This window comes from Papio anubis, chromosome 16 (assembly GCF_008728515.1).
Source record: "Papio anubis isolate 15944 chromosome 16, Panubis1.0, whole genome shotgun sequence".
In the NCBI taxonomy this organism is placed as follows: Eukaryota; Metazoa; Chordata; class Mammalia; order Primates; family Cercopithecidae; genus Papio; species Papio anubis.
Genome location: NC_044991.1, coordinates 78,920,925 through 78,932,324, shown reverse-complemented (window position 1 = coordinate 78,932,324; position 11,400 = coordinate 78,920,925). Strand labels below are relative to the sequence as shown.

The 11,400-nt window shown below is 49.0% G+C and overlaps 1 protein-coding gene across 1 annotated transcript in view; it reads left to right on the top strand.

Annotated features, from left to right (window-relative positions):
- The first annotated feature begins 8,500 nt into the window (after positions 1-8,500).
- Positions 8,501-11,400, top strand: part of ATP9A (ATPase phospholipid transporting 9A (putative)) — a 138,812-nt gene continuing 135,912 nt past the window's right edge. The window contains exon 1 of the mRNA XM_003904604.5: positions 8,501-9,075. Coding sequence (XP_003904653.2) covers positions 9,074-9,075 — 2 coding nt within the window. The 5' untranslated portion in view covers positions 8,501-9,073. The remainder of the gene's footprint in view (positions 9,076-11,400) is intronic.

Below are 11,400 nucleotides of genomic sequence, written 5' to 3'. Positions count from 1 at the left end.
ATGGCAGTGTCAGACGGTCCAGTTTCAGTTTGGTGTTAAGGAACAACAGCAGCACCCACACCACCAAGGTGACAGCTGCCACAACACAGCTTCGGGCCACTGCTCCTCTGGAACCCTGAGGCGCCAGGGAGCTGAAGTCCATCCATGCGACACTCGGGGTGTGGCTGCAGCTTCCCCGGGAAGAGAGAGCTGCGTGTATAAATCCACTTCTCAGTAGGGAGGCTGGCTGTCACCTCTCTTGTTTGGACAGATGTGGGGGAATTTGGTCACTTGTAGCAAATTTGCCACCAAGCTCAAGGTTTCTGCTGCGGGACAACAGTTCCAAAATATTGGGCAGGCAATGTTTCTGGATGCTGCAGTGATAAATTTAAAGAATTCATGGGCAGGAACTGAATCGCATTGAGACATTTAGCAAGATGCTTATTTATTTCTCAATTTCCCTTCAATATTTACAGTCCTGTCAGGGCCCACTTTTTAACACCAAACACTTGCTAACTTCTCAGCAATAAAGAAAGGAGGGACCAGGCGCGGTGGCTCATGCCTGTAATCCCAGCACTTTGGGAGGTCGAGGCGGGTGGATCACCTTAGGTCAGGTGTTCGAGACCAGCCTGGCCAACATGGTGAAACCCCGTCGCTACTAAAAATACAAAACTTAGCCGGGCATGGTGGTGCACACCTGTAATCCCAGCTGCTTGGGTGGCTAAGGCACAAGAATTGCTTGAACCCAGGAGGCGGAGGTTGCAGTGACCTGAGATTGCGCCACTGTACTCCAGCCTGGGCGACAGAGCGAGACTCTGTCTCAAAAAAAAAAAAAAAAAAAAACAGAAAAAGATAAAGAAGGGAGGAGCAGCAGCAGCAGGGTAGGCTTCGGGCTCAGAGGCACTGCCAGCTGCAGCAGCCAGCCGGAGTGGAGTAACACACTTTGCTTTTCATTGTGCTGGTTTTGTTATTTATCTTCTATTTATGGCAAGTGATACTGGTTTCTAGTTATGGTAATGGCATGAAGTTATCTTTTTTTTTTTTTTTTTTTTTTTTTTGAGACAGTGTCTTGCTCTGTTCCCTAGTCTGGAGTACAGCGGCATGATCAGGGCTCACTGCAGCCTCGACTTCCTGGACTCAAGCGATCCTCTGTCCCTAAACCCCCACCTAGCTGAGACTATAGGCATGTGCCACCACGCCTGGCTAATTATTTTTGAATTTTAGTAGAGATGAGGTCTCACCATGTTGCTCGGGCTGGTCTCCAACTCCTGAACTCAAGCGATCTTCCCGCCTCGGCCTCTCAAAGTTTTGGGATGACAGGTGTGAGCTATCCCTGGCCAGAGATTATCATTTAAAATACATTTATGTAAATGGGGTGAATCTATTTTAAACAAATAGTTTATATATAAAACCTAGAGCAGGAGTTCTCAACTGGGCACAAGTGGCGTTTTGGGCTAGATACTTCTCTGTTGTGGCGGTTGTCTGTGCATTGTAAGGTGTCTCGCGGCATCCCTGGCCGCCTCCATTCACTAGATGAGAGTAGCATCTTGGAGTTGTGACAACCAACAGTGTCTCCAGATATTGCAGGATACCCACCCTGGGGGTGCAAAATTGCCTCCAGTTGAGAACCACTGATGTAAGGTGATCAAATTTAGACAAAATCGTGTAGTTAGAAGCTAGAGGTATTTGGAGATCATAGAAATCCCATGTGTGTATGAAAATGGCTGAAGTTTGGGAAACTCTGTTTAGGCAAGCTTCCCTCCATTGTGAGGTCCACTTACTTTTTTTTTTCAGACGGAGTTTTGCTCTTGTTGTCCAGGCTGGAGTGCAGTGGTGTGATCTTGGCTCACTGCAACCTCAGCCTCCCAGGTTCAAGCTCTTCTCCTGCCTCAGCCTCCCGAGTAGCTGGGATTACAGCCATGCACCACCACGCCCGGCTAATTTTGTATTTTTAGTAGAGGTGGGGTTTCACCATGTTGGTCAGATGGTCTCCATCTCCTGACCTCGTGATCCGCCTGCCTTGGCCTCCCAAAGTGGCGTGAGCCACCATGCCTGGCCTGTGAGATCCACTTACTCACGTTCATGTGTGCGTCCTTTGCCACTGACATCAGTTCAAGATTAAGGTGGAAGGAGGTGTCTTGAAAGGGTTGCTCTCCAGCAGCATTGGCCAGTAGAACTCTCAGCCATGATGGAATGTTCTGTGTCTGCACAGTCTAGTCTGTAGTTAGTGGTCACATGTAGCTATGGAGCACTCAGTGCGGCCAGGGAAAAGGAGGACTTGAATTATTTTAATTAATTGAAACTTAAAATAGCCACATGTGGTAGAAGCCGCCAAGGTGGACAGCACAACTGTAAAGAAGTCAGAGTAGTAAGGACAGAATGATGAAATGCAGGCTTTAAGGTGTAGACTGTACTCTTTAAACATTATAATTGGGGCCGGGTATCGTGGCTCACGTCTGTAATCCCAGCACTTTGAGAAGCTGAGGTGGGAGGATTGCTCGAGCCCAGGAGTTGGAGACTAGTCTGGGTAACACAGTGAGACTATTTCTACTAAAAATAAAAAAATAAAAAAAAATTATCCAGGCGTGGTGGCACACACCTGTAGTCCCAGCCACGTGGGAGGCTGAGGCAAGAGGATCACTTAAGCCTGGGGAGAAGGAGGCTGCACTGAGCCATGATGGTGCCACCGCACTCCTGCCTGGGCGACAGAGTGAGACCTTGTCTCAAAAAACAAAAACAACACCACAAAACCCATTAGAATTGAAGACATATAAAACCAACAGGAATGTGTCTTTACACATGGCCCAGCCGCGTGGCAGAGAGAAATCTTTTTGTTTATTTTTTTGAGATAGAGTTTTGCTCTTGTTGCCCAGGCTGGAGTGCAATGGTGTAATCTTGGCTCACTGCAACCTCCACTTTCTGGGTTTAAGCGATTCTTCTGCCTCAGTCTCCAGGGTAGCTGGGATTACAGGTGCCCACCACCACGCCCGGCTAATTTTTTTTTTTTGAGATGGAGTCTCACTCTTGTTGCCCATGCTGGGGTACAATGGCACGATCTCAGCTCACCACAACCTCTGTCTCCTGGGTTTAAGCAGTTCTCCTGCCTCAGCCTTACAAGTAGCTTGAATTACAGGCATGCGCCACCACCCATCTAATTTTGTATTTTTAGTAGAGACAGGATTTCTTCATGTTGGTTAGGCTGGTCTTGAACTCCTGACCTCAGGTGATCCACCCGCTTTGGCTTCCCAAAGTGCTGGGATTACAGGCGTGAGCCACCATGCCCAGCCTAATTTTTTGTATTTTTTGTAGAGACGGGGTTTCACTATGTTGGTCAGGCTGATCTTGAACTCCTGACCTCAGGTGATCCACCCGCCTTGGCCTCCCAAAGTGCTGGGAATACAAGCATGAACCACCGCGCCTGGCCTGCCAGACAGGAATCTTAAAAGATTTTAGGTAGCGGCTGACAGACTCCCAACTAAAATTGGTTTGAGTTGGCTGGGGCATGGTGACTCACACCTGCAACCCCAGCACTTTGGGAGGCTGAGGCGGGCAGATCCCTTAAGTCCAAGGAGTTTGAGACCAGCCTGGGCTATATAGGGAGACCCCTGACTCTGCAAAAAATTATAAAATTAGCCAGGTGTGGTGGTGCATGCCTGTAGTCCCATCGGGAGGCGGAGGTGGGAGGATTGCTTGAGTCCAGGAGGTAGAGGCTCCAGAGAGCTATGATCTCGCCACTGCACTGCAGCCTGGGTGACAGAGTGAGACCCTGTCTCTAAATAAATAAATAATAATGAAACAAAGTAAACTGGCTTGAGCAAAGTAAAATACAACAAAAGCCATTTTATTGACTCTGAGACTGAAAGTCTGGGGATGGGTGAATCTTTGCACTCTCTCGAGGTTATCAGGAACTTCTCCTCTCAGCTGTCCTCCTTGGGGGCTTCATTTTCAGGCCGACTAGTCCCTAAATGGGAACAGGGCGTCTGTCCCCTGCCCAGGCGTGTTTTCTGCTACCATAGCAACCCCAGGGAGAAGAGTACGTCTTTCCACGTATTTCTAGCAAAATCCCAGCCAGGGGTCTCACTGTCCCTTCTCAAGCCATCATGTCCAGAACATCCAGGGCTCTCCCTGGCTAAGCCTGGAGTCTGCACTCATCATGCCTGAAATTCAGAGATGGGGTTGGGCTCAGCTAAACCCCGTGGAAAGAAGATGGAGGAAATTGACTTTTAAAACCATGATTAAAGAGTAAGTGTAGGTGAGGTCAGGGGATCGAGACCATCCTGGCTAACAAGGTAAAACCCCATCTCTACTAAAAAGTAGAAAAAATCAGCCGGACGTGGTGGTGGGTGCCTGTTGTCCCAGCTACTAGGGAGGCTGAGGGAGGAGGAGGCGGAGCTTGCAGTGAGCCAAGATCATGCTGCCTGCTCTCCAGTCTGGGAGACAGAGCAAAACTCCATCTCAAAAAGAAAAAAGAGCAAGTGTAGGATAGAAGAAAACTCTGTATGGCAGCCTAGGACTGAGGGAATAGACCTAAGGAAGGACATACTTGGAAGGGGCCCCTCTCTGGGGCCAGGGTTCAGACCTGGTTGGGGACATTGGGGTCCAGGCTGTTGGATGGCAAGAAAGTTGGGGGGCTTGCAGGGCCAGAGCTGGTCTGCACCCATGGGGAAGGGGGAAAGCAACCTTCCAGGTGCAGATGGGGCTGGTGAGTCATAGCTGGTGGTTCACACGTGTCCCTCCAGAGTGTTGCTCTGTCACCCAGGGTGGAGTACAGTGGTGCGATCTCAGCTCACTGCAACCTCTGCCTCCCAGGTTCCAGTGATTCTCTTGTCTCAGCCTCCCGACTAGCTGGGACTCAGGCCTACAGGCACCTGCCACCACGCCTGGTTAATTTTTGTAGTTTTAGTGGAGGCGGAGTTTCTCCATGTTGGCCAGGCTGGTCTCGACCTCCTGACCTCAAGTGATCCACCCACCTTGGCCTCCCAAAGTGCTGGGATTACAGGCGTGAGCCACCGCATCCAGCCTCCCTCCAGCGTTCTCTAGTGAGAAAGCTTAACACTGGAGCTCTGAAAAGGAGAGAGGCAAACACTTTATTTATTTACTTATTTAGTTATTATATTATTATTATTATTATTATTATTTGAGACGGAGTCTCGCTCTGTCGCCCAGGCTGGTGTGCAGTGGCCCGATCTCCACTCACTGCAAGCTCCGCCTCCCGGGTTCATGCCATTCTCCTGCCTCAGCCTCCCGAGTAGCTGGGTCTACAGGTGCCTACCTCCACGCCCGTATTTTTAGTAGAGACGAGGTTTCACCATGTTAGCCCGGATGGTCTCGATCTCCTGACCTTGTGATCTACCCGCCTCGGTCTCTCAAAGTGCTGGGATTACAGGCGTGAGCCACTGCGCCTGGCCTGTTTTTTATTTATTTTTATTTTATTTTATTTTTTTGAGACAGAGTCTTGCTCTGTTGCCCAAACTGTAGTGCAGTGGTGTGATCTCTGCTCACTGCAACCTCCGCCTCCCGGGTTCAAGAGAGTCTTTGGCCTCAGCCTCCCTGGTAGCTGGGATTGCAGGTGTGTCATGCACCACCATGTCCGGCTAACTTTTGTATTTTTAGTAGAGACAGGGTTTCCCCACGTTGGCAAGGCTGGTCGTGAACTCCTGACCTCAGGTGATCTGCTCACCTCGGCCTCCCAAAGTACTGGGATTACAGGCGTGAGTCACTACATCCGGCCGAGAGGCATACACTTTCAATGGGGCTTGTGCTGTCCTACAAGTAGGAGAGAGAGAGCTGGAACTGAAGCTGGAGCTGCAGTCTGGGCCTTGGTTTGATCCTTGGCCTTTGGCCAGCACAGCCTAAGACCCTTAGTAGTGTGGGCACGAGCACGCTTCCCAAGTTTGGAGTGGGCAGTGTAGGCAAGTCGATGAATTTTGCTGCCGACACCCTTTGAGATCTTGGGCTCAACCTCTTTGGACTTTGCAAGGGTCTTGATAGCCTCAACGTGTGCACTTATGGCCTTGGTGGTGTTGGCCTGCATCTTCTTCATGCCCTTCTTGTTGTACTTCTTGGCAAAGTGCATGTTCCTCAACTTGGGGTTCACCCACTTAAGAAAGTCGTATTGGCCGGGCGCGGTGGCTCACGCCTGTAATCCCAGCACTTTGGGAGGCCGAGGTGGGCGGATCACGAGGTCACGATACCAAGACCATCCTGGCTAACACGGTGAAACCCCGTCTCTACTAAAAATACAAAAAAATTAGCCAGGCACGGTGGCAGGTACCTGTAGTCCCAGCTACTTGGGAGGCTGAGGCAGGAGAATGGCGTGAACCTGGGAGGCGGAACTTCCAGTGAGCCAAGATCGTGCCACTGCACTCCACCCTGGGCAACAGAGCAAGACTCCGTCTCAAAAAAACAAAAAACAAAAAACAAAAAAACAGCAAAAAAAAAAAAAAAAAAAAAAGAAAGTCATATCTTTGTGACTGGGATTTCTTTTTGTTTGTTTGTTTTTTAAAATTTCTTCTAAAAAAAAAAAAAGAGACGGGATGCATGTGGACTGAGATTTCTTGATGCCATTTCTGTTCCATTTTCTGGACTGGTTGTGTGTAGTTGTATGTGGACTTGGACATGTCTGCACCGGAACCCACAGCTCCCGAAGTGCCTGGAACTGGAAGAGGACTTTATTCTTTAGAGGGGGTTGGGAATTTCATTTATGGCTTATCCCTGTTTATTTAACCAGTCTTCCTTTGATGAACCAGTGTTACGGTCTGAATGTATCCCTTCCCCGTAAATGTGATAGTTGTATAAAGTGGGGCATTCAGGAGGTGATTGGGTCATGAAGGCAGAATCCTCATGAATTCTGTTATAAAAGAGGCAGGAGGGGCTGAGTGCGGTGGCTCACACCTGTAATCTCAACACTTCGGAAGATGAGGTGGGCAGATCACTTGAGCCCAGGAATTTGAGACTAGCCTGGGCTACATGGTGAAACCCCATCTCTCCAAAAAAATACAAAAATTAGCCAGGTGTGATTGTGCTTGCCCGTAGTCCCAGCTACTTGGGAGGCTGAGAGGTGGGAGGATTGGTTGAGCTTGGAAGGTTGAGGCTGCAACAAGCTGAGATCATGCCACTACACTCCATCCTGGGCAACAGAGAGACCCTATCTCAAGAAGAAAAAAAAGAAAAAAAGGGCATGAGGGGCCGGGCACAGTGGTACAACTTGTAATCCCAGCACTTTGGGAGGCAAAGGTGGGAGGAGAGCTTGAGGCCAGGTGTTTGAGACCACCCTGGACACCATAGCAAGACCCTGACTCTACAAAATATTAAAAAATTAGCCAGGCATGGTGGCACATGCCTTTAGTCCCATATACTTGGGAGGCTAATGTAAGAGGATTGCTTGAGCCCAGGAGTTTGAGGCTGCAGTGAGCTGTGATTGTACCACTGTACTCCAGCCTGGGTAAGAGTGACTTTTTAATTAAAAAAAAAATAAATAAATAACAACAGCAACAACAAAAAGGCTGGGTGCGGTGGCTCACGCCTGTAATCCCAGCACTTTGGGAGTTGGGAGGCCGAGGCGGGCGGATCATGAGGTCAGGAGTTCAAGACCAGCCTGACCAACATGGTGAAAACCTGTCTCTACTTAAAAATACAAAAATTAGCCGAACATGGTGGCGCATGCCTATAATCCCAGCTCAGGAGGGTGAGGCAGGAGAATCGTTTGAACCCAGAGGTTGCAGTGAGCAGAGATCGCGCACTCCAGCCTGGGCGACAGAGTTAGACTCCGTCTGGAAAAAAAAAAAAAAAAAAAGGCATGAGGAATGGGCCTCACCAGGTACTGAATCTACTGGTGTCTCCATCTGGGACTTCGCAGCCTCTAGAACTAGGAGCAATACATTTCCGTTGTTTGTAAATTACATAGTCTAAGGTATTTTGTTATAGTAGCAGGAAGGGACTGAAACAAATGGTTAGATTTGTTTCCAGTCTCTTGCTCCCACAGTGGAGTGAGTGACCTGTACTTTGTGCATATACACAAAGATGATAGGCTAAGCAATTAATAAATAGCATATCTGGATAGCTCGATGTGTGGAAACTTCTGCTAAAACAAAACAGAACAAAAATGTTGTATAAACAGTCAACCTGACAGTTTATGATTCTCTTTTTTTTTTTTTTTGTGAGACAGAGTCTCGCTCTGTCCCCCAGGCTGGAGTGCAGTGGCCGGATCTCGGCTCACTGCAAAGCTCCCGCCACTGAGTTTCGCCATTCTCCTGCCTCAGCCTCCCAGTAACTGGGACTACAGGCGCCAGCCACCTCCGCTTAGTTTTTGTATTTTTTTAGTAGAAGACGGAGTTTCACCGTGTTATCAGGATGGTCTCGATCTCTCTCCTGACCTCGTCCCACCCGTCGGCCTCCCAAAGTGCTGGGATTGCGGGCTTGGCTCCACAGCGCCAGCTATGATTCTCTTAAATTCATTTTTCATCTTTCATTGGAACCATGCAACTATGAAAACAGTCATTACTGGATTATTATAAGAGAGGGAGAGAAATCCTGGCTCATAGAGGAGTCAGTCTTAAACATCCAGTAAGGTTTCTGCAAATACAATGATGTGTATTTTCTGACAAATGAATCTTCCCTCCCTCCTTTCCTTCCCTTTTTCTCTCCTCCCTTTCCTCTCCCCCTCCCTCTTTGCTTCCTTCATTCATTCAAAATGTATTCAGTGAGTGTCCACTGATGGCCAGCATGGGCGATTTGCACTTGGGAACAGGAGTGGGGAGAGTGAGTGGACTCCTTGAGGCTTCTGTGTGTGTCTCTGGCTTTTGGACAACTTAGAAAGGGGCTAACAAGAATGAGTTACTAGAAGTGAAATCTCTTAGCAGAGCCACGCTCCACCATGAATGCCGGTTTACTGGAATGAGGATGCTATTTTTAAGAAAGAGCATTGTGTTTCATCATGGAAATTTTGAGCATCTGAGCAGGCAGCCTGCTGGCTCACTCATCTTTAAGGTCCTGATGCACAGAGACTCTGTTTGCTCAGCTCTGTACCCCAGCACCCACCAGGACCTGCCCTGTGGGAAGAAGGGAAGAAGGAAGGTCTGGGTAGACGAGTAATATGTGAGTTGTTGGTTTCACCTCAGCTGGCAACATCCCAGGGGGCTGGCGGGGCTGGCGGGGCTGGGACCTTGTCTCAGCCTTTGAGTGCTGGGGCAGTGAGGTGAGCAGTCCAACGAGGGACGTTTTTGTTGCAGTTTTTCGGGAGCTGGCACTTCTCAGAATGCCTTATTTAATAAAGCTGTTCTGAAGGACAAGCTGCCCTTTTTGGGGTCCTCAGAGTAGCTTTGTTTTGCAAGAGCAGCCCAGATTCCTCAGTGTTCCTTTGCCTTGTGGGAGGGTGACCTGGGAGTGGGGTGCCGAGGTTGGCACCAATGTGCTGCCCTCTTGGGAAAACCATGTTGGGGGCGCCCTTGGGGTCATTCTGCCAACAGCTGGTGTGCTGGCTTCTCTCCAGGTTATATCGAGCTCTGAGACATCATCTTTGTGCCTTGCTCCTCTAATGTGTTGCTAAAAAGGAAAGCTAGGGGTGGAGAGGAGATTCCCCCGCTTCCCCTTTTTCCTTTATATAGCAATCTTGGTGGAACAAGCAGCTGTGACAGCATGGGTTGGGGAAAAGACTAGGCTTTAAAATAAGGCTGACACAGTTCAAGGCCAGACCTAGCTGTTTCTTTTTTTCTTTTTCTTTTTTTTTTTTTTTTTGAGACGGAGTCTCGCTCTGTCGTCCAGGCTGGAGCGCAGTGGCCGGATCTCAGCTCACTGCAAGCTCCACCTTCCGGGTTTACGCCATTCTCCTGCCTCAGCCTCCCGAGTAACTGGGACTACAGGCGCCCGCCACCTCGCCTGGCTAGTTTTTTGTATTTTTTAGTAGAGACGGGGTTTCACCATGTTAGCCAGGATGGTCTCGATCTCCTGACCTCGTGATCCGCCCGTCTCGGCCTCCCAAAGTGCTGGGATTACAGGTTTGAGCCACCGTGCCTGGCCAGACCTAGCTGTTTCTTATGTCTCTGCAGACTTGGGTGCTTTAACTGTTGCAAGCTGCCCCTTTTTTTTGTTTTTTTTTTTTGGAGACGGAGTCTCCCTCTGTCACCCAGGCTGGAGTGCAGTGGCATGATCTCGGCTCACTGCAACCTCTGCCTCCCGGGTTCAAGCGATTTTCCTGCCTTAGCCTCCTGGGTAGCTGGAATTAAGGTGTGTACCACCACACCTGGCTAATTTTTATATTTCTAGTAGACACGGGGTTTCACCATGTTGGCCAGGCTGGTCTCAAACTCCTGACCTCAGGTAATCTGCCTGCCTCAGCCTCCCAAAGTGCTGGGATTACAGGCGTGAGCCACCTCGCTCGGCCCAAGCTTCTCACTTATCTATGAAGCATAGATGTAATACTACCGCTTATTGTGATTTATTTATTTATTTATTTATTTATTTATTTATTTATTTATGAGACTGAATCTCGCTGTCTCCCAGGCTGGAGGGCAGTGGCGCGATCTCTGCTCACCGCAAGCTCTGCCTCCCGGGTTCACGCCATTCTCCTGCCTCAGCCTCCTGAGTAGCTGGGACTACAGGCGCCCGCCACCACGCGTGGCTAATTTTTTTTTTTTTTGTATTTTTGGTAGAGACGGGGTTTCACTGTGTTAACCAGGATGGTCTCGATCTCCTGACCTCGTGATCAGCCTGCCTCAGCCTCCCGAAGTGCTAGGATTACAGGTGTGAGCCACTGCACCTGGCCCGATATATTTATTTTCTTAAATCCTTTTATTCTAAAATAAAGCCTATCTTTAAAAAAAAAAAATTTTTTTTTTTTTTTGAGGTGGAGTCTTGCTCTGTCACCCAGACTGGAGTGTAGTGGTGATATCTTGGCTCACTGTAACCTCCACCTACTGGGTTCAAGTGATTCTCCTGCCTCAGCCTCCTGAGTAGCTGGGATTACAGGCTCCCACCACCATGCCCGGCTAATTTTTGTATTTTTGGTAGAGATGAGGTTTCACCATCTTGGTCAGGCTGATCTCGAACTCCTGACCTTGTGATCCGCCTGCCTCAGCCTCCCAAAGTGCTGGGATTACAGGTGTGAGCCACCGTACCTGGCTAAAAAATTTAATTTTTAACAGAGATGAGAGTCTTACTTTGTTGCCCAGGCTGGTGTCAGTCTCCTGGACCCAAATGATCCTCCCGCCTTGGCCTTCCAAAGTGTTGGGATTACAGGCATGAACCACCATGGCTGGACGAATCCTACTTTTTGGAACACAGTCTTGTGCCACATACTGACATATCAGCCTACCACAGACTACATTTTTTTTTTTTTTTGAGACAGTCTCACTCTGTCGCCCAGGCTGGAGTGTGGTAGCGTGATCTCGGCTCACTGCAAGCTCCGCCTCCTGGGTTCACGCC